The following is a 26,611-nucleotide window of genomic DNA, read 5'->3' as shown; positions in this document are numbered from 1 at the left end:
ACTGATTCACTAAAAATGAATCCTTGCTACTGTCAAGTTAACATTGGTAATTGTAATATTTGAGATTCAATCCAGAGGACCAGTTTACTCCTTACTCTTATGAGTTCAATAATAAGCTGAGAAACAAGTGGGGTTTTGAGAATTAATTGTGACGCAAGTAACTAGAATACCTAGATGGTTCAAATTTGATTTAAATGAAGCCGGCTTAGGGTTATTAATCGGGTGTCAATGTAAAACTGAACAACTATTCAAGTGCAATGAGGTCCAGTCTAGAACTCAGATCAGTCGGCTAGAACAATCCACTATCATGGTCTTGCTCCCTTTGTAGATCAGTCTTGAATCCTAAGTTCTCACTAGGAACAAGACGCGATAACAAGCCTTAGAGACAAGATCTGATTAGTTCACTTAATACCCTAATATCTACTCTCACTGATTATGGATACAAAGCTCATTCAATATATGTCAATTTATCTCCTAAGCGGTTAGCTATGTGATTAAATCAGAAATCAAACATTAAGTGATCAATTCAATGTAAGCAGTAAGAACAATATGAATGAAGAACAGTTAAGATCACTTATTTGTGTTCAGTTCATTCGGCTAACACCCTACAACCCTAAACAAGCTTAGCCTACTACTCAATCATAAAGCCGGATGACACAGACATGGTTTCTGAATAATACTGCATATAAAATAAAGTAGAAAGACAAGGGTTCAGGATGATCTTCTCGTGAGGATGAAGCCTTCTCCCTTACAAGTTGCTTAATCCAAAGAAAATAGTTCTAGGTCTCTTGCCAAAAAAACTAGCGTCCCCAAAAAGAAATGATAGCATAAGCCTTTTTATATGGAGGCGCTGGTGGTAAAGAGATAAGAGAGGGTGGAATCTAGGGAAAACTTCTGGAATAGGAAGTTTCCTTAATGATCGGGAACAGTCAGACGCTTGTTCTCTTCGGGAACAACCTTCGGGTTGTTCTAGATGGCTGTTCCGCATCGTATCCTTCAAAACGACATCTGACTTCCTGAATCTCTCTTCTTTGCTCTTTCACCTGCTCCAAACCTGGAATGATATCAATTAAACACGAATTAGGAGTGAGAATTAGCTCAAAGCACACATATAATGGTATTAAAAACACCATATATCAATTCCCACAGACTTAGATCCTTGTTTGTCCTCGAACAAGGCCAAGCCTCAAGAACAGGGAGAAAGGTTTGAAAGAGTGGGAACTCGCTTTTCCTGAATAACCATGCTCTTACCACACATCTCTGAACCATACAAGCTGTAGACTTAGACCGCACACCCTTACTAGAACACCCACGATCACTGTTCGAGAATCAACTCCGTACTCTCTATCTCGTACCTGAAAAGGTTGCACTATCGAGACAAAACTCCTTAAACATCAATTTTGAACAGCGTGAGCTTCTCTTTACAGGCACTCTTCAGGGTAGACGGGTTGATAAGGAACATGCTGTTTTATGGTGGAGCTGAGAGTGTTTAGGGGCTACCGTATTTGAGTGTATGCAGGATATCGCGCAAAATAGCAAGAGAGGACGGATCTATTGATGTCCACACCCCTTACTCTTTTCTGCTTCACGGATTTGGTTGTTCTCCACTTCGGGTCAATCATATGACTGTTCCCCAGCTCTTGACTTCTTTTCTTATTCCTCAAAAATCAGTACCAACTCCTGGCTCAACCCTTCCCAGTGGCGTGTATCTTCCGAAGTTACCTTCCTCATCTCCATCAATAAATAAATAAAAGCATGCTGTATATAAATAATGTTTTTTTTTTTTTTTTTTTTTTTGAAGAACAGTGATGGGGTTTCGAGGGAAAGGTATCGGGGTGAATGTTTTTCAGCCACTGGTGGTCTATCCTTTTGTTTCTCACGGGTCACCATTGTTTCTAAACTGACTCAATAAAACATCCAAATGACGTAAGGACTGACTCAAAAACAAAGAAATAAAGTATCAGCACACAGTGCTTCCCCTAGACTTAATTTACACCATCCCTGGTGTGAAATGAATCTGAGGTCAGCCTAAAATCAACACAAGGCATAAAAATAAAACATAAAAATAAAAGGTTCAGATGGATAGAACAATGGATAGAGAATAGTCCTCGCGGACTCAGTCGGACTCGCCGCTCTCAGCTGGATCAAACGAACGTCTGTTGCGGGAGCGATGAACCTCGTCGGTCGAAGTGCCTGTTCCCATAGGCGCCTTTCCTTGTCGGTGCGATCGTGGAGTCTGCTCTTCTGGAGGCTGTCGCTGGTTACTTCTGCTAATGCAGCCTCTAGTGATGAGATGGAGGATCCTCCGCATGAGGCTGTTGTTCTTCCGCTGCGAGTCAACCATCCAGCGTCGGTAAGCCTGATCATCGGTCACATCAGCCAGCTCTCCGAGGTCGTATGACGGTTCAGCCTCTGGGGTGATGTCCTCGACATCTTCCATGTCCGCGTCAGGGACTGCAGCACGTGGATCACTGCAAAGGAGCTCAGGTGGAGGGAGGAAGCGTATGTTGTCAAACACGCTGAACCTGGTGATCTCGGGATGAGGCAGTTTGGTGAACAGCTGGGTACCGGCCTTATCAAAGAAGCTGTAGGTCTCTTCATCACGCATGATGTGGCATGCCATAAGGTACTTGATGTCAAGGTACTGAACCTCTTTGTTGACGCTGTACTTGCCGAGATCAATGCCGAAATGCTTGAAGAGCAGTGTAAGCAAGCTACCGCTTCTGTCCTTCTTGTTCGAACCGTGCATAAGACACTGCCGCCTCTCGCAGATCATGGTCATGAAGTTGAAACCGGGGTTCGTTTTGACCTTTTGAATTGGAATGCCGGACCCAGAAGCTCGGATTTCATCCTCAATACCAGCGTACAGGGTTTGCAGCTCCCCGTTGGTGACCTTCGAGGTGAGATCTTTAGCGAACAAGAGGTTTGAGATGATCTTTGCAATGACCCGAAGTGCCGGGTTCCTGATCTGCGACTGGTAAGCCTTTCCGGGTGTAAAGTTCCCATTTGCAATGCAATCCCAAAAGGCGTTAGAAGGAGAGAACTTTTTCGCGACCGCTACTCCTTTCGGTTCAGTGGCTGTCTCATAGATCTCATTGAGCTTGTCGAGGGACAAGGAGCAGTACTCTCCATCGGCCATGAAAGAGAATGAGCAGTTGGCGTAAGAGGGTGCATTGGAATCCTCGTACGTGATCGTGGCGGTGGCGAGCACTTGGCGAGCAAGGTCTGGGTAGAGCTCCTATGTTGTATAGCATATAGGAGCTATCCCTATGGCGTGTAGCGTCTCGAACATGTCCTCTTCGATCCCAAGATCAGCCAGAGTCTCCGCGTGGCAGAAACGAGTGGGTAACATGTCAACCCGGAGGAGGGCGTTGTAACGCGCTGCTGTTCCCTTATCCCATCCCTCACAGTTGAAGTCCAAGAGCAGTGGGCTGTCGAGATCAATCGGTTCACCCTCTTGTTCACGAGGCCATGGATAGGTCGCGGAGGTTTGTTGTTGTGCTTACGGGGGTGGCGTACTGCTCGTGCAGGTCGCTCGCGTGTTCTTGGCTGATTGCTTAGTGTGTGCCATCTGCAAAGCAAACAAAAGAAAGCTTTAGTTCTATTATGCGCACAGGAGAAATGGAATAGAACAATTTCCATCCCTCCTTATGCAAACCGTAATTTGCCTTGACACGACAACCCACAAATCGAAACTCAACCCAATAACTCCATTCAACTATCCACAAACCGAATCCAAACAGTCCTATCAACTGCAAATCGCAAATGTGAAATGAATCATGAGTTCATCTTCTAAATCAACCCTAACAGCAAAAGGGAAAATCGAAATCAATGTAGTACAACAAAGATCGATCTATTGAAGCGGTTAGAATGATGAACTTTGCAAACTGAGTATTGCGATTTGGATGAGGATTGTCGAGCCTCTTACCTGTAGAAACTGGTGAAATGAACTGCAAAAACAGAGAGAACTCGAAATTTCAAACAAGTGAGAAGAAAAAACCACTTAAAACGGTTGACAGACAAAGATTTGGTGGTCGCTTAAAAATCGCAGGGGGAAGGGTCAGTGTACGGTGCATTGAAAAGGGGGAAAGTGGAAGGGTGGAGCCTTAAATAGGCAAAGCCCTAACTGCCCTTCCCCTTTTTATTTATGTATATATATATATATTTTTTTTTTTTTGGTTCGGAACACTTACCTGGAACAGGCAATGGGTTGTTCTACCAGAAGAACAGTCATTTGGTTGTTCTGACTGAAGTGTCTGATTTTTTTTTTTTTTTTTTTGACCTACAAAATAAATCTGAAAAGAAATAAAATAGACTATAGAAAACAATGTACACACTAACCAGTAGGTTGCCTCCCACCAAGCGCTTAGTTAAAGTCATTAGCTTGACTTGGATCAGCCGATCAGGCTGATGGGGGATCGCTTAGAGGAATTTCTTCGCCCTCTGCGATAGTGGAGTCAGCAAGGTAATGCTTTAAGCGCTGCCCGTTCACTACGAACTCGTCTCCTTTTCTGTTCAGTAACACAACAGCTCCGTAGGGTCGAACTTCCTTAACAGTGAAGGGTCCGGACCATCTAGACTTCAGCTTGCCTGGGAACAACCTCAACCTTGAATTGAAAAGCAAGACCTTATCGTTTGGTTCGAAATGTCTGGCAATGATGCGCTTGTCATGGTAGGCCTTGGTCTTCTCCTTGTAAATTTTGGAGCTTTCATAGGCTAGGTGCCTTATCTCTTCCAGCTCATGGATTTGGATCATGCGTCGCTCGGTTGCTGGCTTGATGTCGAAATTCAGTAACTTGACTGCCCATGCAGCTTTGTATTCTAGCTCGACAGGGAGGTGACATGCTTTACCGTAGACCAGGTGATAGGGACTTGTTCCCAGTGGGGTTTTGTAGGCTGTTCTGTAGGCCCATAATGCATCGTCCAGCTTAAGTGACCAATCCTTTCGTGAAGTGTTGACAGTTTTCTGGAGAATGCTCTTGATCTCCCTATTGGAAACCTCAACCTATGCACTCGTCTGCGGATGATAAGCGGTTGCCACCTTGTGCTTCACTCCATTCTTTTTCAAGAGGCCCTGAAATGCCTTGTTGATGAAGTGTGTTCCACCATCGCTAATGACGACTCGAGGCACTCCAAACCTCGGAAAGATGATGGAGCTGAACATCTTAGTCGCCACTTTTGCATCATTAGTAGGGCTTACTATCGCTTCTACCCACTTAGATACATAGTCAACGGCGACGAGGATGTACTCGTTCTTGTAGGACGAAGGGAATGGTCCCATGAAATCGACTCCCCAACAGTCGAACACCTCAACCTCTAGAATGTAATTCTGAGGCATCTCATTCCTCTTGCTGATGTTCCCAAGTCGTTGGCATGCATCGCACCTGGCTATGTAGGCTTGAGCATCCCTGAACATAGTTGGCCACCAGAAACCTGCTTGAAGGATTTTGGAAACCGTTTTGAATGTAGCGAAGTGGCCTGCGTAAGATGAACCATGGCAGTGATGTAGGATTCCTGGAATATCTGCCTCTGGAACACACCTTCTGAACAAGCCATCCTTGCCATGTCTGTACAAAAGCGGTTCATCCCAAACATAACGCCTCGCCTCCCTTAAAAATTTCCTCTTGTCATTTCCAGTGAACTTAAGAGGTTGCTTTTCAGCAGCAAGAAAATTCGCAATCTCAGCAAACCACGGGAGGTGAGAGTACTACTTTTGGATCACGGCGACTGGATGTTCCGCGACGTGATAACAATCGGATCTCCTTCCCAAAGGTTGTTCCGCGATGCTAGAGCAGTCAGATGTGATTCGCAGAGGTTGTTCCGTGAAACGCAGACCAATCGCATTGACGTGTTCCACTGGGTGTTCTTCATCAAGAGTTGTGTCGTCATCAATCTTCATTCTGGACAGATGGTCTGCAACCCCATTCTCGACTCCTCTCTTATCCTTTATCTCAGGATCAAATTCTTGGAGGAGAAGAATCCACCTTAACAACCTTGGTTTCGCATCTTTCTTTGTGAGCAGATACTTAAGAGCAGCATGGTCTGTGTGCACAATCACCTTAGATCCCACCAGGTAGGATCTGAACTTCTCGAATGCAAAAACAATAGCCAGGAGTTCTTTCTCTGTTGTGGCGTATCTGCACTGAGCTTCATCCATAGTTTTGCTAGCGTAATAGATCACATGAAGTTTCTTATCCTTGTGCTGCCCAAGTACTGCTCCAACTGCAAAGTCGCTTGCATCAGTCATGATTTCGAAGGGGAGATCCTAGTCTGGCGGTTGCACAACAGGTGCGCTAACTAGAGCTCCTTTGATGGTGTGGAACGCAGCTAGACACTCACTGTCGAAATCGAACTTGATCTCCTTGCAGAGCAGTCTGGTGAGTGGTCTCGCTATCCTTGAGAAGTCCTGGATAAACCGTCTGTAAAACCCAACGTGACCCAAGAAACTCCTGATAGCTTTCACATTTGTTGGTGGTTGCAAACTCATCATTACTCGATCTTTTCCTTATCCACCTCAATTCCTTTCTCAGAGATCTTGTGCCCCAGGACAATCCCATATGTGACCATGAAGTGGCACTTCTCCCAGTTGAGCACGAGATGTTTCTCCTCACACCTTTTTAGTACCCTGCACAAGTTTGACAAACATACATTAAAGGAGCTTCCATAGACGCTGAAATCGTCCATGAAAACTTCCATAATGTCTTCGATCAGGTCAGTAAAGATTGACATCATGCAACGCTGAAATGTTGCTGGCGCATTGCACATGCCAAATGACATTCTCCTGTAGGCGTACGTTCCGTAGGGGCAGGTGAACGTCGTCTTCTCCTGATCGTCTGGATGGATAGGGATCTGAAAGAAACCTGAATAACCATCTAAAAAGCAGTAATATGGGTGGTTAGCCAATCTCTCAAGCATTTGATCAATAAAAGGGAGTGGAAAGTGATCCTTTCTAGTTGCTGCATTTAAATTCCTGAAATCAATGCACATGCGATGTCATGTCACTGTCCTAGTAGGGATCAATTCATTCTTTCCATTTGTGATAACAGTGATCCCACCTTTCTTAGGTACTACATGAACAGGGCTGGCCCATTTACTATCAGATATGGCATAGATTACACCTGCTTTAAGAAGTTTCATAATCTCTTTCTTAACGACATCTTTTAGATTCGGGTTTAATCTCCTCTGATGTTCGACAGAAGTCATTGATTCATCTTCTAGGTGTATTCTATGCATGCATAAATCAGGTGAAATGCCAGGTTTGTCAGCTAGCGAATATCTTAATGCCTTACGATATTTCCTAAGCTCACACAAAAGCAATGCAGTTTCCACATTATTTAGCTCAGCATTGACAATGACAGGATATGTGGAATTTGGACCTAAGAAAGCATACCTAAGCCCCTTGGGAAGGGGTTTTAGCTCAACCTTGGGAGCTTTAAGCTTGCTCCAGGGATCCTCTGGTTGGTTCGACAGAACAGGCGAGTTCGGTGTAGGGGTCGCTCTAGATGGAGTGGTTTCGACCCTGTTGCTCTCCTCCCCCAGACTTAAACTTGCTACCATTCTTCCCATACTCCTTGCGGAGTCAAGCATCTTGGCATACCCATCTGCATCAATGTTCACGACACTCTGCTCGGCCTCGGCTCGCACTAGTGCAAGCTCCAGTGGGTCTTCGGTAAGAATCTCCTCGATCATTCCTTCTCGAGGTTGGAGTGGATCAATCCCTTCATCAACCTCAAAGGTCTGCCCATCCAACATTGGCTTCTTTAGCAACTCATCCATCTTGAACTGCATAACTATGTCTCCAAGATTCAAATCAATCTTCCCCTGTCGCACATCAATGATGGCTCCAACAGTACATAAGAATGGTCTTCCCAAGATGAGAAGATCTTTAGACTCTTCTTCCAGTTCTAGAACAACAAAGTCTGCTGGAACAGAGGTGTTCCCGACCTTTACTTGGAGATCCTCTAGAATACCAACCGGGGATTTGACTGATTTATCTGCGAATACCAATGACATCTTAGTTGGTTTGAAATGCGTGTATCCTAGACGTCGAGCCACAGAGTAAGGCATGAGATTCACGCTGGACCCAAGGTCAACCAAGGAGCATGCAAAAACTGTCTTCCCAATCTGGATAGAGAGGACAAATTTGCCGGGGTCTCCTCGCTTCTTTATCTGCCTGTTCTGAAGCACTGCGCTGCACTCCTTGGAAACCGTCATGAACTCGCTCTCCTCTGATATGTTTCCTGAGATCAATCCCTTCATAAAGCTGCACATGGAGGGCATCATCTCGATTGCATCCATCAAGGGGAGTCGGACGGTTAGGTCCTCCAGCATCTTCCTGCACTTCATTTCCTCTTTGTCCTTACGAGTGGCCCTTGCTGGAACAGGGTAAGGGACCTTAGGAATGTATTCGCGAGGAGGAACAGCCTCTGGGATCGGGCGCACCGCTTCAGCTGGTTGTTCTGGCCCTGGCGAACTTGTTTCAAGTGCTGGTTCTGTATTCTTCTCATCTGCCTGATCGGCTGGCAGTTGTTCCGAGTCTTTCTGCTTCCCTTTCTCAGCCGCGGTGAACCTCCTCTTTTCTGGCTCGGAAAGCTGCTTCCCGCTCCTTAGCTGAACCGCATTGCACTCCTTGGGGTTTTTATCTGTTTTACCAGGTAGAGTACCTTGCTGCCTCTTGACACTCTCAGCAGCCTGAACTATCTGAATGTCCATCTGTCTCATATGGCTTGCGACATTATCGTACTTGGTGCTCAAATCTCCGAACATATGGTTCATTCTGGTATTGATCTCGGTAGTGACCTGGTTCAGAGCTTTCCCTTGGAGCTGTTGTCCTTGGAGGAGTTGCTGCAACATGGTTTTAGTTTCATCTTGCGGAACAGCGACAGGGGTGGAAGTAGCGACCTGATTGTTCTGGTGGTTCTGCATCTGAGGTTGATTGTTCTGTGGTTGGCTTAGAACATAGGTTCGGGGTTGATAGTTCTTCTGATACCCCGCATACTGACCTTCGTTGCTCTGCGCCGGATCAATTGGTTTGTCCTGCTTAGGCCAGAAAAGCTGTGGATTGTTCCTTACGTTAGGGTTTGGGTGGTAAGTCTTCAGCTGCCACCCTTGCCCATTTACGTAGCTCACTTCCTGCTGATCGTCTCCTGCTTGTTCAGCTTCAAACGCCTTGTCGCCTGCACTCTTCTCAGGAGTTGCTTCTTCCATTATGAAAACATGGCTCTGGTTTCCCTTAAGCAGTTGGTCCACCTTTGCCGCTAGGTCATCTATACTGTTCACACTTTTGGAGCGATCATGCTCCTTGTTCTTATTGAGTGAACTCGAAGCCATGTTCTCAATCAGCGCGAACGTACCAGGTGTGGTTTGAGTCATGAAGTCTCCGTTACTAGAGGAATCAAGGGTGTTCCAGAACTCATAGCTCACTCCATCGTAGAACACCTCCAATATGTAATCGTCATCAAACCCATGGTGTGGGCACTCTCTCTAGTACTCTTTGTACCTTTCCCAAGCTTCATGGAAAGGTTCATCAGATTTCTGCTTGAAGTTGGAGATTCTATGCCTCAGAGCCACAGTTTTGGACTTGGTGTAGAAGTGGCTCAGGAATGCTGATCGAACCTGGTCCCATGAGGTTAGAGCACCGGTTGGGAGAGATTGCAGCCAACGAGAAGCTTTCCCTTCGAGAGAGAATGGGAACAGCGTGCATTTGACATAATCCGGTGGCACTCCATTAGAGCGAGAAAAATTGCAAATCCTCTCAAAGGCCTCTATGTGGTCCATTGGTATGTCTGAAGTGAGGCCGCTGAACGTGCTCTTCTGTACCAGACCTATCAGTGCAGGTTTGATCTCATAATCTTGTCGAGTACAGGGTGGAGGGTTGATGGGAGAGCTGTTTGTAGCGAAGTTCCGCGGAAGGTTTCGCTCCCCAATAGGAGCACCACGCTCCTCTCGCGCGGCGTTCTCGGCTGCTTGTTCCTGAGCAGCTTGTTGTTGATTTTGGATGGTTTGCTGCATCTGCTACATCTGCTGTTGCTGATTCTGCATTTGTTTTTGAATGAGTGCCAATGCAACAGTGAGGTCATCCATATTGCCGTGATCACCCATGTTGGTGTCGGTTGTTCTTGGCTGTTGGCGGTTCTGTCTTTCTAATCTTGCGAGTTCGTCGTTGGTCAGTTGATGTAGTGGTCTTTGTGCGTTGCTCCGAGTATGTCTACTGGTCATGCACTTGGATCATCTGTTCCAACAAAGAAGTAGAGCAAGTTAGATATCTCAGACTAAATATTAAACCGAAAAATAAAGGTAAAAGCTTAGTCCCCGTCGCAACGGCGCCAAAACTTGATACACTAAAAATGAATCCTTGCTACTGTCAAGTTAACAGTGGTAATTGTAATATTTGAGATTCAATCCAGAGGACCAGTTTACTCTTTACTCTTATGAGTTCAATAATAAGCTGAGAAACAAGTGGGGTTTTGAGAATTAATTGTGACGCAAGTAACTAGAATACCTAGATGGTTCAAATTCGATTTAAATGAAGCTGGCTTAGGGTTATTAATCGGGTGTCAATGCAAAACTGAACAACTATTCAAGTGCAATGAGGTGCAGTCTAGAACTCAGATCACTCGGCTAGAACAATCCACTATCGTGGTCTTGCTCCCTTTGCAGATCGGTCTTGAATCCTAAGTTCTCACTTGGAACAAGACGCGATAACAAGCCTTAGAGACAAGGTCTGATTAGTTCACTTAATACCCTAATATCTACTCTTGCTGATTAGGGATACAAAGCTCATTCAATATATGTCAATTTATCTCCTAAGCGGTTAGCTAGGGGATTAAATCAGAAATCGAACATTAAGTGATCAATTCAATGTAAGCAGTAAGAACAATATGAATGAAGAACAATTAAGATCACTTATTTGTGTTCAGTTCATACGGCTAACACCCTACAACCCTAAACAAGCTAAGCCTACTACTCAATCATAAAGCAGGATGACACAGACATGGTTTCTGAATAATACTGCATATAAAATAAAGTAGAAAGACAAGGGTTCAGGATGATCTTCTCGTGAGGATGAAGCCTTCTCCCTTACAAGTTACTTAATCAAAAGAAAATAGTTTTAGGTCTCTTGCCAAAAAAACTAGCGTCCCCAAAAAGAAATGATAGCATAGGCCTTTTTATATGGAGGCCTGGTGGTAAAGAGATAAGATAGGGCGGAATCTAGGGCAAACTTCCAGAATAGGAAGTTTCCTTAATGATCGGGAACAGTCAGACGCTTGTTCTCTTCGGGAACAACCTTTGGGTTGTTCTAGATGGCTGTTCCGCATCGTATCCTTCAAAACGACATCTGACTTCCTGAATCTCTCTTCTTTGCTCTTTCACCTGCTCCAAACCTGGAATGATATCAATTAAACACGAATTAGGACTGAGAATTAGCTCAAAGCACACATATAATGATATTGAAAACACCATATATCACCTACGTACCCCTTTCGAGGATCAAGCCGAACGTAGTTCAAGAGTGAACCAAGAGATCGAACTGCTTGTGCACGTTCGTCTGGTAATCGGGTGCCAGTCATGGAAACAGAGCATGTCGAGAATAATGCCTCAGAGTTTCTAAGTGCCGAGAGTTCTGAGTCTAAAAAAGTTGTCCTTCATGTCTCTCGCCTAGGACTCCTTATATACTCGCTCGTAGGTCAGTTTACGTTTTTCCCCTTCTGCCCTTAAGCCGTCATAGCCTAAAAAAAGAGATATTCCATTTTTCCCGATCTTCGTAATTATCTTCAAAATTTTGTATTTATCTGCGGAAACTTGACATTTATCTTTTGTTGCGAACCAAGCATAAACCGTCCCACGGTTTACGGGCTGCTGGTTAAGAAATCGTAAGGTGGGCTTCGAGTCATGCCTTAGGTCCCTTTGGGCCGTCTTTCGACTTGAAGCGTTTATTACGACTTCTTTCGATAAAAACGAACTTTCCGCGGTTTTTATCGTAAAGTTTGATTGATGACTTCGAATGGTGGAAAACATGAAATGGGTTCGCTACGGTTTCCGGGAGACAGCATCGAAGGATAGACGAGAATGCATGGATTCGTGTCGTATCGACGTTTCGGAAGAGCTCGGTCTCTACGTAGTTTTTACCTCCATTTAGAAGAACTCGGTATCATCTACAGGATTTTACTGGCGAAGGTCGTGATCCCAGTAACCAGAACGAGTTATTCAACTTGCGGCATGCGTCTTTAAAAAATGTGATCGAGAGAATATTTGGTATCTTCAAATCTCGGTTTCTGATTTTTAAATCTGCTCCTCCTTTCTCTTTTAAGACACAAGCGGAGTTAGTTTTGGCATGTGCTGGATTGCATAACTTCTTACGTAAAGAGTGCCGATCAGATGCTTTTCCAGAAGAAGTGATCAATGAAAACCGTGAAGAAGAAGAAGAATGTGGAGAAGTGGGCACTGAAGAAGTAGGTATTCTTGAATCTCAGCAACGAGAGTATGCTAATAACTGGAAAAATATGATAGCTTCTAATATGTGGGCCGATGCAGTAGGAAATGGAAGTCAACGGTGATGGTGAGACTTTTATAATTTATTTATTGATATTATGGTTTGGTGTGTTCACGTAGCCACATAAATTTTATGGTACTTTGTGTTATGTTTGGTGTGTTCATGTTCTTAGTTTTCTTATGATAATAATCAGTCTTTGACTTTTGTGATTTGTGATTTTTTTGAAACACCATTCTTGTTATCAATGTGAGTTTGGTTTCTTCACCATTATTGAGTTTAGTTGCAATATGTGCATGTTTTTTTTATTTCACAGATTTCAAAAATCTTATGAGAATAGATGATATTTTCAAAGTCTAGTTTTATGAGTAAAAACATAAGGAATTCACCTCCCAATAACAATAGAATTCAATAGAATGATAAAATCCATAATAACTAAACTTTATGAATAACAAATGATTTGAATGGAATTTAAAAGTTTTTAAACCAATAACAATAGATTATGATAAGACTTTTTAAATCTGTAAACCAATAACGATGGATTCTCAAAATTTTATAATTCCTTTAGAATTCTTAAACCAATAACCCCACCTTAGTCCTGTGAAAACTAAAACTGATTTTACGGTTATACATACAATAGTATTGATTTCCGCAAGGTAGATAAATTAACGACGGTTTGCATATTAAAAAATGGGTCCAATGGCAAAGTTGTAATATGTCAGGTAATAATAAGGGCAAATATTAGCGATGATTCTGAATTAATAACTAGATTAGCGCGGGTATGAGTTTTCAGTTTTTAATTATTTATTTTATTAAATGATGTATTTGTAAAATTCATTCATATTATATTCATTAAGTAATTTTTTTTTTTTGCATCTCAAACTATCTATTTTTTTACGAATGTGTGATATCATATAAAAAATATAAAAAAATGAGTATACATAGTTAATTATATAATTGTAAAAACATAAATTTTTCTTTCGTTTGCGATATCATATAAATAATGATCCGCCCAATTATCAAAAATCATGATTTTTTTTATGTGTAATTTTTTTTTATTTTGACCATGTCCTTAAAACTATATTAAATTTTACATATTTAAATTAGAATATTTTTAATATCTTTACCTTTTTATTTGAAATGCAACTCAATATTTTTTAAAAAAATTATAGCAAAATATTTAAAAAATTTTTTTAAGAATTTGTTTGAAAAATATGAAAATTACATTTTAAATTAAAATTATCCTAAAATATGATAAGTTTTGATGTAAACAAAAACTCAAATTATGTCAAAAATAATTATATTCAATGATAATAACAATTTAAATTGATTATTTTAAAAAAAAATACATTTACAAAAATATTGTTTGAAAGAAAATTCATTTCTCTTTCAAATATAAAATGAAAATATTATATTTAAATAATAAAAAATATAAATAAAAACCATAAATTTAGCAAATGACAATTGAGTTATATTATGCTAAAATTTTATTTCTAACAATTTAGCAAATGACAAAAGAGTTATGAACAAATAATACCATATAATTTTTAAAAACATAGCCATTCTTAAATATTTTTTGAATAAATAAATATTTTTTTAATTTAATCAACTGAAAATAATATCCGTACAATTGTGTGAGTCAAATTCTAGTTTTATTGATGCATGTTATATATTTGTGATGTATGTTTTAGATAACATTTTAATGATGCACGTTTTTTAAAATCTCCATTATTAAAATTATGAACGTAAGGATAACTCATGAGTTTTTTTTGTTGATTAAATGACATTATGTCCAAATTTACTTAAGGATATTTCATTAAGGTAACTGAAAATGACAAACAATAAAATAGGAATTTTAAATTCATTTAAGCATATTTCATTAATGTAACTGAAAAGACAAGTAATAAATTAGTCAGTTTTATTCGTTTTAGGATATTTCATAAATGCAACTGAAAAAGACAAGGCAAAAAATAGAGAGTTTAATTAATGAATTAAGAACATTTTCAAATGGGTACTTCTCTTTTAATAATATAGATATAGATATAATAGTATATCTGTATCTCGAGTATACAATATAATCATATAATTGACAATATAAAGTTTGGTTGCTTAATTATATGAACTTCGTTCTTAAAAGTTTGATTTCTAATTTATTTTAGTTTTTTTAGAAGTTCAAATTTGTTTTCTATTTCTTTTTGATTATTCAAATTGAATTACATAGGTAAAATAGAAAATGCCATAAATTCCCTAATATCAATATTTAAAGGTTGGTTCCCCAAACTTCATATTTGGTCATAAAAATATAGTCATCAATCTTACTCTTGCCTTGAGTACAAAAGAGTGGAACTAGCTCCCATCCCAAATGAAATATGAAGCTAAAATAGTTAACATTAAATACATTTACGAGACCAGACTGTTTAAAAGTAGTCGATCTGCAAGCAAACATAACGTAGGAGGAATTGCATAATGATGGATGAGTATGGTTTTTTTATGTGACATCCCAAAGAAATATAACTATAAGCTATTTGATATTCATTTCTGCATATCAATAGGTAGAGCACTCCTGTTTTATATCTGGAATCTGGAATCTCATATCAATAGGTAGAACACTCAAATAATTGACATTTCTGCATTTCCTCCAACCAAAGCTGGAATCTCCTATTTACTGTATTTTATTTTTTTGCCAAAAAAAATAAATCTCCATTTTTCTTAACGGTATTTTAAAATCGAGTTTTATTTCCCTGATTCTTCATCATATTAATAAAATTAATCTCCATTTTGCTTAATTTGATTAATAGTATATTTTCATAATAACCTAAATAAGTAAATATGTAAGAAAAAATATTTTAGATAATAACTAAGGTTTAACAAAAAAATTATTCATTTCACATTTGTTCATCTTCATCATCTCATACATATTTTAGATAATAAAAACAATAAATTGCAAGTTTTATTTATTTCTAATTCAGATTACTATTTATACTCTTATAGAAAGATATAATATTGTAATATAAGTATTAAATACAACACTTTTGTATAAACCCGGACGTAGCCAGACATAATCTCTAGTATTTATAAAGCTTTATAAATCCAATTAATTATCTATAAGGGTTTATAAAAGAAAGTAAATATATTGATTACCTACAATGATTTGCACTTTGTTAGAAGCTTGTTTTGTTAGGTTTATTATATCTAGGAAGTGGGCAAGTTGCTCCTATTGTTTTTTTCATTTTTTTTTTGGGTTTCTTTGCTATTGGGATAACCATGCCTAACAAAACGATCTCCCTGTGTTACAAAAAAAAAATAAACAAAACGATTTCCCAGAATCATGGAATTTGCTGTCTTATACCGTCTTTTTGGTCAGTCATTGTAGCAGCTTCAAGGTTCTTCCTTCATGCAAAGTAGAAGTATAAAATAATAAAAAGAGAATATAGGAGCGCCATTCGACCAACAAATTGGTAAAGATTGTTATCTTTCTATTTGATTCTTTGCTTGTTTACTTTCTCTTAGATTGTGTTTAAGAAAATTGTTTATTATATTCTTACTTTAAAGACCTCCTCACCGTTATTCTTTTCTTTTTCCTTCCTTTTATGTCTACTTTCCTTCTTCATTTGTCGAATGAATCTAAATGTTTTTTCCTCTATAAATTTAAAAATATTTTCCTTTGCTTTCTCACTTGGGAATTGAGAAAAACAAATGTAATTGGTGATAAGTTTCTCTTTAAGTTCTTGTTTACTTTTTTTCTTTTCTTTTGTTCATTTCAAGAACCATTCACATGTCCTTTGGAATTTTCAGATTGGAAACAATGTCTTGGGAATCAAATGGAGTAAATGTGGAAGTTGATTGGAAACCTGAAAGAACTCTGGTCCTGCTTGGTCGGACTGGGAATGGTAAAAGTGCGACTGGAAATAGCATCCTAGGAGAAACAAAGTTCCTGTCAAAAACAAGAGGAAGATTCATTACTAAAGAGTGTAAGCTACATACTTCTATGCAACCAAATGGTCAGAGAATCAATGTTATCGATACTCCTGGTGAGTTTTTGTGACACTATCTATTGTCAAATCCCACATTTTCTTAAAACGCACATTTAGATTAACTAGTGGGGTGCTTTCAGGTCTGTTCAGTGCTTCCTCGACGCCAGATTTCACCATCAGAGAAATTGTAAGATGCTTACGTCTGGCTAAAGACGGCATAGATGCAGTCATTCTGGTTTTCTCTGTGAGGAACCGGTTAACAGAAGAGGAGCAATTAACACTTCGCACATTAAAGATCCTTTTTGGAAGCCAGATCGTTGACTACATGATTGTGGTTTTCACCAATGGAGATGCATTCGATGATGGAGATACACTTGATGACTATTTGGAGGATTGTCCTGAGTTTCAGGTCGGTTAACATAATGCACCATATATATAATTACAGTAACTAGCCCAGCATATATATAATTACAGTAACTAGCCCAGCATATTTTGGTTTTTTGGTCCAGTGAATTTAGTTTTTGGTTCGGCTTGGATAAAAAGTTTGGGAACAAACTATTATTCTAAGAGAATTTCTGGATTCAGTTTAGTTCTACGTTGCATGGAAGCTTCGTCGGACGTCCGTTTCCCGCTTCAGAACCGGAATCGGAATCGGAACCTTGTGGAAGCATACGGAATCTCGATTCCAAATCGTTTACAAAATATTCTCTTTAAAAACACGTTGGAAGCTTATGATTCCGTTTTGGAATCACGATTCCGTTCTTTAAAAAAAATACAATGTCATATATCAATAAAAAATATAATCATAGTTTTTAATTTATATAAAATCCAAATTTTAATAGTAATGAATATAGAGAATATAAATATATAAATATTAAAATTAATAATATAAATTATCTTTATGTATTGAGGTTTTTATTAAACATAGATCATATATTAAAATATATTGTGTACGTCAATTATTTATGAAGTATTAAAAATAATTAATATAATAATTTCTTTTAAACTTAATTTATGTGTATCTTCACAGTTTTAATATGAAATCATTTCAAAATTATTATAAATGAATAAATACTTTATTTTAAATTTATATTGCATAATTCTTAGTCCTAATTTTTTTTTTAATTCTTATATTTTAATATGTATATATATACATATGGATATACGCTTCCAAGACGTATCCACTTTCTAATTTTTTTTTAAAAATCTCGCTTATACGCTTCCATACGCTTCCGCTTCCACGTACCCGCTTCTGTTTCCATGTAACATAGGTTTAGTTCAGTTTCGGTTCCAGTTTTATGGATTTCGTTATTTTGGTAAGTTTCATGGATAATACTGATTTTGTGAAGAAAATATCGGACAATTCCAATTGTTGGATAAAATATTGGGTAATTCAAATCATTTGAAATATTTTTGATAAGGAACAACCAGATAATTTGGTTTTTTTTTGGATAGTTCGGTTTGTAAATAATATTTTAGAATATTTTATTATTTCACAACTAAAAGCAATTAATATTTTAAAGTATAGAAATTGTATTTTAAAATTTTATCCAATTAATTTTCAGTCTGGTTTAATTTCTCAATTCCAAAAACACAGAAATCGTTCAAATATTTAAGAAATTTGGTATCAATTTTTGCTATGGTTCGATTTCTTGGTTCGTGATAAATGTGTCAGGACTAACAATAACCATTAAAACAATAAAAATGAAGAAAAAATAATAGGAAAAAAATTATATAATATGAGCATAATATTTAGTACTTAGTTTTCTTTCTTGTACCTGAGAAAAAAAAATTCTTATTATGTAATTCTTTAAAATAAAAAAAAAATGAAAATTAACATGTATAAAAATAGTCCTTAAGTGGTGTAAAATTTTAAGAATTGAAAATAAATTCACTATTTCTATTTGGGTTAGCATTTGAAAACTAAATCTTTATTAACTATCAAGAATTGCGTCTTTATAGGAAATTCTCAAAGAGTGTGATGACCGCAAGGTGCTGTTTGACAATAGGCGTAATATCCCAAAAAGCAAGAAAGACAAGCAAGTCCAGGATCTTCTCAACTTCGTGGAGCAAATCTCAAAGAAGAACAATGGAAAACCATTTATGGCTGACTTATCACTTGAGCTAAGGGTGAAAAACATAGACTCTTCAATAAAACAAGATTCCACATTTAGTTGCTTTGTTTAAATAAAATTAATCTGAAGTTACATCTTCATATCCATTTAAGGAGAACGAGGCTACGTTAGAGGAAAAACAAAAGCAGATTCAAGCAATGAAGGGTCAGTCGAAACAAGAGATAGCACAAGTTAAGAAGGAAATGGAGAAAACTTATAACGAAATGCTCGAAGGGATAAAAGAGAAGGTAATATATATATATATAATATTCACTTCATACATCAGTTATATAGAACGTTTATATATCATCACTATGTGCTGGGTTTTGTTGTCTCTGGTTAGATCGCTAACCAACTGAAGGAATCACTGAATGATGTGAAGGAGCAACTAGCTAAGGCACAAGTAGCGAGAGAAGAAGCCGAGAAAAAGATGTCTGAAATGCATAAGCTATCTTCTGATGAGATCAAGAGGCTGAGAGATCAACTCAACAACGCTGAGAGAGAAACCGCTAGATTGCGCAGACAGCAGCGTACACAAAAATGCTCTGTTCTTTAATCATATATAAATGCTATGCTCTACGATATCATATGAATCACTCAATCAAGATGCCATAATGTATTTCATAAACAAACAATAAAACCAAAGTATGTCTTCATTATTACACAAACACAAGTTTCCAACAAGTATTGAAGGATTAATACCTTCGTTGTTCTTTGAATTACAATAACACCAAACATAGTTTATGTAGAGAGCTTCATATAGCCATTAATTCAGCTTGTTTTTTTCTCTGTCCAAGAGATTATCCAAGATGAATTTTCTTGTCGGGATCAGAGTAAGAACATCCATGGCCAGCTCCAGAGCCAGAACCCGTAGTCATAATGCTATGAGCAAAGTAATTGCGAGAGGCTAAGACCTCGATTGCTGTCATCTCTGTACCGCTAACCATATGATGGTGGTGATGTTGAAACCTCTCCACTTCTGCTATCTGACAACAAGACATTTTAATTAGCTATACTGAAGAATTTTCTAATGATGGATAGATGATTAATTGATGTCTTGAAGGAATAAACAAGCCCATTATATAATTAATTACCTTGGTTCGGAGATAGATACTCTCATTATCAAGCTCAATCTCCTGTATTACACCATATTCAAAGTTTTTTCACAAGAAATATTGGAGTGATCTTAATTAAAAAACTTAAAGCAACACTTTAATTTGAGATCTATTTACCCTTTTCTGCAGGTTCTCGATTTCAGCTAGAAGCAACTCATGCTATTTCTCGCAAGTACACAAAGCAGATTTAGAGAATATATTCAGGCTAACTACTATGATATATACACATAAAAGGTTATAAGAGTCTTAGGAGATGTTGTAGCTACATACCTTCTTGGACCTGATTCTAGAGATGGCTTTCTCAAGGCGATTCTCAACCTGTTTTAGCTCCTTGACACTTAAGGCACTCAAAGAGTCTCCCATCAGATGCCTACAACAATATATATATATATATATGTGTTACAGTCAATATAAATAATATATAAAGTAATTAATAACTATAAATGAGGGCAGAAAACCTGTTGGAATTTTGAATCGTTTGGATCTGTTGCCTCAGCTTTGCAGATTCTTGTTGATAGTACTGTAATTTAAACACGCATCAGACTAAATATATACGCGTATATTTGATGTTATAATGAAGTATAGCGAGATGGAGAAAAAATAAAACCGCTGCATTAATCTCTTGTACAGAGTGAGTGTTGGTGTTATCAGAAGCCTTCTTGTACCTCTCAATGGTTGATCTTATGCTGTCACGGAAAAAAAAACCATCCAATTCACTCGGAACACTGAGTATATATATATGTACGTACTAGTGCATTTAATCACTGCGGTATTCTAATTCAGATGTCTATAGATGCATTCGTGTATAAAGGTTAATATAATGAAACATGAAAAATGCAAAAGAAACAATAACGTTGAAGTAACCATATGCAAAGTTAAATTTATATATAGTATTTGTATAGGCCATAGCATTGGGAAACAAACAATATAAGGAGACAACAGTGTTGTCCAAAAAATATGGAGACAACAGAAATCGTCATTATTATGTACTCTGAATAAAAGTATAGAACAATATAATGAATTTTATTTGTATTCAAACCTATTGGGTTTTAACTGAAGGACGGAAGGCGGAGTTGAGATTGTCATATATATTAAAAAATGTTTTGGATATATAATAGGTGAAGTGACTTGTAGATTTTTAAAAAGGAAATGGACGATATAAGATGAGAAAGCCAAAAAAGGAAGGAAAAGGCATGATCCGATTTGCTTAAGATGAAAGAGGAAAGAAGAGTACGAACTACAACACATCTCCTCGCTACACAATTTTTTTTAAGTTCCAAGAAAAAACTTTGACAAATCAAAGAAAAAAAAAAAGACTTGTTGACCAACACTGTAGCTGCAGGATAGCTAGCCTGAGTTTGATACTTGAACTCATTGTACTATCTCTCTTCTCCTTTAAGATTTTCTCAAGATTTATATGTATATATGAAAATAGTATATATATATATATATATATATATATATAGTACTTGTGTACATATAAATACTTTTGTAAGATATATGGGTGACTAAAAGTAAATATCATGAGACTGAAGTTTAAATATCATTTGTACTTCTGCTATTTCGTTTAGGTTCATTTGTATAAGTCTAGATTTTATTAAATCTAATTGTAACGAACTCGTCCAAGTATTCCCGAAAGATCCCATTCATCATTTTCATGAACGCGGCCGGTGCATTGGTTAGGCCGAACGGCATCACTACGAACTCATAATGGCCATACCTCGTTCTGAAAGCAGTCTTCCGGACATGCATCGGTTCGATCGGGATCTGGTGATAACCCGAAGCCAAGTCGATCTTGGAAAACCAAGTCGCCCCTCTTAGCTGGTCTTGCAGTTCATCTATCCAAAGCAATGGATACTTGTTTTTAACAGTAACCCGATTCAATCCTCGATAGTCTATGCACAGACGAAAACTCTCATCCTTCTTCTTCACGAATAGGACGGGGCTCCCCAAGGTGAACTACTTGGCCGTATGAACCCTTTTTCAAGCAATTCTTCCAATTGCTTCTTCAGCTCCGACATCTCAGCTGGGGCCATTCGATACGGCGCTTTGAACAATGGAGTAGTTCCCGGTTCGAGTTCGATCGTGAATGGATCTGACCGGTCGGGTGGTAAACCCGCCAAGGTCTGGAACGCATCCTCAAACTCCTTGACCACTGGAATTTCTCCAAGGTCTACACCCTTTCCGACTTCAGTTGTGGAGATCGTGGCCACGTAGGCTTCACATCCCTTCTCGAGCATCTGTTCTGCTTGGATCGCCGAGACCACCAAACTACCCGAAGTCGGCCTTATCCCTAGAGAAGAGATCCCCTTTCTGATCCGCGGGATTTCTATTAAAAGGAGTTTGGGCGGTTACTTCTCTGCCTTAACAGCCCATAACCGTTTTACTTAACTGATCTCGTGCTCAATCTCATCAGTAACTGCTCTCGGACGGTTTAACTTAACTTCCCGACAGTTAATTAACCGCTCCGTAACTGCTTGACAGTTCCAAGTCCGTAAACCATCCCAATCGGGTACACCATCCAGTAATTACTTAGGAACCGTCCAGCAACTGCTCGGTAACCATCCTAGTAACTGTTCCGGAACTGCTTAGTAACCGCCTCGGATAACCGTTCCCATCAGTTTCCTTAGCTTTCCAGTACACGTTCAACCAGTATCTGTTCCCGTCATAATGTATACCAGTCAGTCCACACATTGACTAACTGATCTCAGATGACAAGCTCCATGGCTATGTTCAGACAGACAGTATCGTCTTAACCTGACCAGTACTATCCAGATGACATATCCAACATGTCTGTCCCGTCTGATCAGTCCGACCTCTGACTGATTCAGTTCAGACTGCAGGATGGGGATGCTACAAGTCTCCCCCACTTGGAATGAATTCGTCCTCGAATTCAGCAGTTAATAGAACTTTGTTCTATCCAATCAGAATTGTTCCAACATACGCCACTCATGCCTTAACTCAGTTCTCATACTTTTGGTCATTCGACCATTACTGTTTTCAAGACTTTCTGGTCAAAATCCCACTCACAGATTCGATCTCAGCTATCAATTTCCTCGATTCAGTGCCTTTCCACATACTTAGTCTCAGCAGACTCAGTTCAGTTCACCAACTCTGTAAGCATAGCAGCTTCTACTTCCGAGCAATTTCGCGGTCTTTGGACACACACTTTGGTGAGAACATAGCTCCCAACAGTGTTGACCAGTTTACCTCAATTCTCGAAGTTTAAACTCACTACCTTAATTAAGTTTTTCCAGCTTAAACCTTAACCGATCACAATCACTTATTGATTCAAATTTAGTCCTTCTGGAACTCAGTTCCAACCCATCTCAGTCCAATCCTGACTTGACTGTTTGATTCTCGCACTCCAGTGTTCCTTAGCATGGACTAACTCCGAGTACTAGGAACTTAATCTTTTCAGAATGAATGGATCTCATCTTGATACTTACAGTTGTTTCCTCGGATCACTCCCTGATCCTAACCAGTCCCCGACCACCTATGATGATCGACATCAGCTTTTCTCAGATCTTTACTGATCTTTATTGACACCTCCGGATCATTCTTGATCTTTACAGACATTTCTTATCGGATCCTACACTTGATCCCTTGCACAGTTTTCCTTTCGGACTCCCAGTCCTTCCCGGTTCACAATCCCATAATGACAAACTCATCTTGTTCCCATTGACTTAGTCACAGTTATGTCTTGGAAGACTCAACAGTTCCCAGAGACATCAGTATATACAGGACATATCAAACAGACAGACGTCCTACAAACATGTGATGGCAAACTCTCACTAATTCCCATCCATGCTTTCATCGCGATCGGAAACCCACAGTAGTGAACTCCTTGAGTTCCAGTAATAGTACAGTTATGTCTTGGAAGGTACATCTCCCACATACATCAGATTGGGTTTCCGCAGACAGCAGTACAGACACGCGATGGCGAACTAATCTAGTTCCCACCAACGCGACAACAGTTACGTCTTGGCAACTCTCCGGTTCCCAAAGACGTCAGGACATAACACGCGATGACAGACAGTCACGTCTTGGAAACTCTCGGTTTCCATAGACGCCAGAACAGACAGTATCAGAAGAGTTATGCCTCAGCAAACCCACTCGGTTCCTAAAGACATATCATCAACACTAACACTATGGTTTCAGTATTCCCACTTGTCCAGTTAATCAGACACTTAGTCTGGTCCATCATTATCATTCCAAGTCATCAAGCAGCCGTCTTACAATCAAGCTAAGTCTTAATGAGCATCTCAGCCATAAGCACCTAGACTGATCTAGACTCTCGCATGAAAGGAATCAATAATCTAAACTCAAATGATCCCAAATCATCGAACCGTCATCCAAAATCTAGCAAGCATTAGCAAGCATCACAGCCCCTAAGTACATTTTCTGATCTAGACATGCTCATGGTAGGAACATATCATTTAACTACTTTTGAAACTCTGACCACAACTCATCATCTACAGCATCTTGTACCTCCAAGTAGTTTCTTGATCACTTAACAAGTCTATGGCAAGTACACCTGACTTCCAATCTCTTGTTCTGATAATCTCAACTCTCGGACCGCACAAACCTACTAAGACAATCGAGCTTAGTCATACTTGACAATTCTCTTGTCCAGTTCTTTATATCCAGACTTGCTTACACTTGCCACTTGCTATGTGTAAGTCTTACGCAGATTTTTCCGAATCCTTCCATAGAACTTCCAGTTTCAATTTCCCGGACCACCTTGTCCATCACTTGAAAATCTTAGAATCCGTCTAAGCATCCTCAACAGAACGTTCCACTTGAATGTAAGTCTCTCAACTTCACATTCCAGCATCAGTGTCTTAGTCATTATAGACTTTTCCATGGATGACTTGTCCATTTCAGTTTCCCGATTCCCCGACTCTTTCAGGTAATCTCACAGTAATCCATCCATTGCCTTAACCCGTTCATTGAGATACTATCTCAATTTTCGGACCACCTGTCTAACTCAGTTCCCGTTTACAACATCCGGCTCATCCACTTGGCTATCTTGCCTTGAAGGCCTTCCGTCTGAAGTCCCCCTTTCAGATCCAGTTACGGACGTCTTGTCCATACAGAATTAAACTCATCAGCTCCTTGGCTCCATATCCGACATCATTGTCCTTGACAGTTCATTGTCTTACTTTGACATTTTTGAATCATCTTTCGCTTTCTCGAACAGCTTGGTTTTTCTTGATTCCAGTCTGCTTAACCTTCCTTAAGCTTCAGAAATCTCTTAGTCAATCCTTCTCGTTTCTTCACTTCAGAATACGGATCCACTGACTTAAGTAAACCTCTCTGTTGTTTCCAACACTTAGAATAATTTCTTGGTTAACTCTCTTAAGTAATCCAGAACACCTTAAGCAATCCGATCATTCTTCAAATGATCTTAACTCAGACTTCATTCCACCAATCCAGTCATTCATCAATGATCTTATCTCTGGTTTCTTTCCAGGTAGACTTCTAACTTACATTTGCCCATACAAAGTGTAAGTCCGACTTGATGACTCCCAAGATCAAGTCTCTCGTCAGTTCTCCAATTCTCACCCTTAGCATTTTCTGCGTCCGGTCTAGACAAATCTTGTATCATCCTTCAAACTCTGTCCTAGAACCGTAATCGCTCTGATACCACTAGAAAGGCCCCGACCAGGTTTTCCTTACCGCCAGTACGACCCCAGTTCGCTTCCCTCGACCAAACATGGTCGATACCCAATTTTTCTCTAATTTAGGATTTTATCCCAGTTTTTCTCTATGAGGTTCAGTTCAGTACACAAGGTTCGCTAAGTCTAATCCAGTAACTTAGCAGTCTACTAATTTTCGAAGCATGATAAACATGTACCTTAATGCCTCGGTGCTTCGTTGTCTGACAATCCATCCATACGCTCCTTCCTTGTTGTCTACATGCTTTCCCGTCCTTCCTCATCTAACCAGTAGCTTGATTAGACACTTAACTGAATCCCCTTGTTTCTTAGTCACACAGCCAACCATCCCCACGTGACCCAAGTAGACAAAGAGAGACGGCTTGGTCTCCAACAAGCCATCCAGAACATACAGTACGCTAGCCATGCTTAGCGCCCCAGAACCAGTCCTTGATCACACCCGGATCAGTCAGTACACAGTCGGCTCTACAGCCCTCGATCCAGTCAGTTCTCCCCACGGCCATCCTGCCCCTCAGTCATTCCAGTATCAGTAACACTCCCTCTTGTGCCACACGCATCAGCAAACTCGATCCTATTTCCAGTCGATCCTCCTTCAGTATGTCACTGGTCCCGATCGCCTCCAAGGATCCAATCAAATCGATCACTTCAGTACCACATCTCTCCATGGCTAGGATCGTTCCAAGCACAATATCCGATCCTTCCTTCAGTTCATCAGAACGGTCCGATAGCATGAGCCACCGCATCCAGTAAAACTATCGCGAACCATCAAGACGCAGGCTATCAATCAGAACATGGCTTCCCTACCATCGCTCAGTACGCGGACAGACGGATTAGAATCCGACCAGTCTCTTCTCTGTGATCTCTGTCTCTCTCGATCAGAATCACCCTCTCCCGGTATTTCTCTCTGTCTCTCTCCGGTATAATCAGTACGATCTGATCAACGTTTGGATCAGATGGAGTCGCATTAAACAGACAGACCCGCGGCCATATCTGAGACTCCGATCGGCCCTCCAGCCATCTCTCTTTCTTTCCGATCAGTTTTCCTCTCTCTCCGCTCTCTCTCCCCTGATGTCTCTCCAGAACGGTGTAGAGAAGAGATCCCCTTTCTGATCCGCGGGATTTCCATTAAAAGGAGTTTGGGCGGTTACTTCTCGGCCTTAACCACCCATAACCGTTTTACTCAACTGCTCCCGCGCTCAATCTCATCAGTAACTGCTCTCAGACGGTTTAACTTAAC

At 39.6% G+C, this 26,611-nt stretch overlaps 3 protein-coding genes and 1 non-coding gene across 5 annotated transcripts; 2 read left to right on the top strand and 2 right to left on the bottom strand.

The window, feature by feature from the left end:
- Positions 1 to 4,402: 4,402 nt before the first annotated feature.
- LOC106393666 lies at positions 4,403 to 6,247 on the bottom strand. The gene is made up of 3 exons (XM_048767841.1): positions 5,712 to 6,247; positions 5,042 to 5,609; positions 4,403 to 4,942 (listed from the first exon to the last, which is right to left on the bottom strand). Exons 1-3 carry the CDS (start codon positions 6,245 to 6,247, stop codon positions 4,403 to 4,405), a joined length of 1,644 nt encoding a protein of 547 aa, XP_048623798.1.
- A 3,213-nt stretch (positions 6,248 to 9,460) lies between these two features.
- Positions 9,461 to 9,567, top strand: LOC125593650. The gene has a single exon (XR_007329550.1). It is a non-coding gene; the product is annotated as a small nucleolar RNA R71 (small nucleolar RNA).
- Positions 9,568 to 15,724: 6,157 nt separating this feature from the next.
- LOC106390621 (immune-associated nucleotide-binding protein 13-like) lies at positions 15,725 to 19,246 on the top strand. 2 transcript variants are annotated; one of them, XM_013831125.3, is made up of 6 exons: positions 15,725 to 16,188; positions 16,286 to 16,521; positions 16,605 to 16,873; positions 18,427 to 18,594; positions 18,692 to 18,826; positions 18,922 to 19,246. In XM_013831125.3, exons 2-6 carry the CDS (start codon positions 16,296 to 16,298, stop codon positions 19,132 to 19,134), a joined length of 1,011 nt encoding a protein of 336 aa, XP_013686579.1. In that variant the 5' UTR covers positions 15,725 to 16,188; positions 16,286 to 16,295; the 3' UTR covers positions 19,135 to 19,246. The 2 variants fall into 2 exon arrangements, with proteins under 2 accessions (XP_013686579.1, XP_048624314.1); XM_048768357.1 differs by having other exon boundaries at positions 16,165 to 16,195.
- LOC106393663 (agamous-like MADS-box protein AGL11) lies at positions 19,188 to 26,117 on the bottom strand. Its single transcript, XM_022709187.2, has 8 exons — positions 25,909 to 26,117; positions 25,643 to 25,802; positions 20,301 to 20,441; positions 20,152 to 20,213; positions 19,964 to 20,063; positions 19,811 to 19,852; positions 19,673 to 19,714; positions 19,188 to 19,564 (listed from the first exon to the last, which is right to left on the bottom strand). Exons 1-8 carry the CDS (start codon positions 26,115 to 26,117, stop codon positions 19,379 to 19,381), a joined length of 942 nt encoding a protein of 313 aa, XP_022564908.2. The 3' UTR covers positions 19,188 to 19,378.
- Between the last annotated feature and the right edge of the window lie 494 nt (positions 26,118 to 26,611).

The sequence above is a fragment of the Brassica napus genome, chromosome C9 (genome assembly GCF_020379485.1).
Source record: "Brassica napus cultivar Da-Ae chromosome C9, Da-Ae, whole genome shotgun sequence".
Taxonomy (NCBI): domain Eukaryota; kingdom Viridiplantae; phylum Streptophyta; class Magnoliopsida; order Brassicales; family Brassicaceae; genus Brassica; species Brassica napus.
Note: the sequence above shows the minus strand (reverse complement) of the source record. Positions and strands in the feature narration are given on the sequence as shown.

What these genes read in the sequence shown, in the direction of transcription:
- LOC106393666 (XM_048767841.1), bottom strand. Translation starts at nt 6,247, where the DNA reads ATGACTGATGCAAGCGACTTTGCAGTTGGAGCAGTACTTGGGCAGCAC. An exon ending in CCAGTCGCCGTGATCCAAAA is followed by an intron (nt 5,610 to 5,711) that starts GTAGTACTCTCA and finishes GAAATTTTTAAG; the next exon opens with GGAGGCGAGGCGTTATGTTT. An exon ending in AGAATGGAGTGAAGCACAAG is followed by an intron (nt 4,943 to 5,041) that starts GTGGCAACCGCT and finishes ACTTCACGAAAG; the next exon opens with GATTGGTCACTTAAGCTGGA.
- LOC106390621 (XM_013831125.3), top strand. Translation starts at nt 16,296, where the DNA reads ATGTCTTGGGAATCAAATGGAGTAAATGTGGAAGTTGATTGGAAACCT. An exon ending in AGGATTGTCCTGAGTTTCAG is followed by an intron (nt 16,874 to 18,426) that starts GTCGGTTAACAT and finishes GCGTCTTTATAG; the next exon opens with GAAATTCTCAAAGAGTGTGA. An exon ending in TCGAAGGGATAAAAGAGAAG is followed by an intron (nt 18,827 to 18,921) that starts GTAATATATATA and finishes GTCTCTGGTTAG; the next exon opens with ATCGCTAACCAACTGAAGGA.
- LOC106393663 (XM_022709187.2), bottom strand. Translation starts at nt 26,117, where the DNA reads ATGCGGTGGCTCATGCTATCGGACCGTTCTGATGAACTGAAGGAAGGA. An exon ending in TACAAGAGATTAATGCAGCG is followed by an intron (nt 20,214 to 20,300) that starts GTTTTATTTTTT and finishes TTTAAATTACAG; the next exon opens with TACTATCAACAAGAATCTGC. An exon ending in CTAGAATCAGGTCCAAGAAG is followed by an intron (nt 19,853 to 19,963) that starts GTATGTAGCTAC and finishes TGCGAGAAATAG; the next exon opens with CATGAGTTGCTTCTAGCTGA.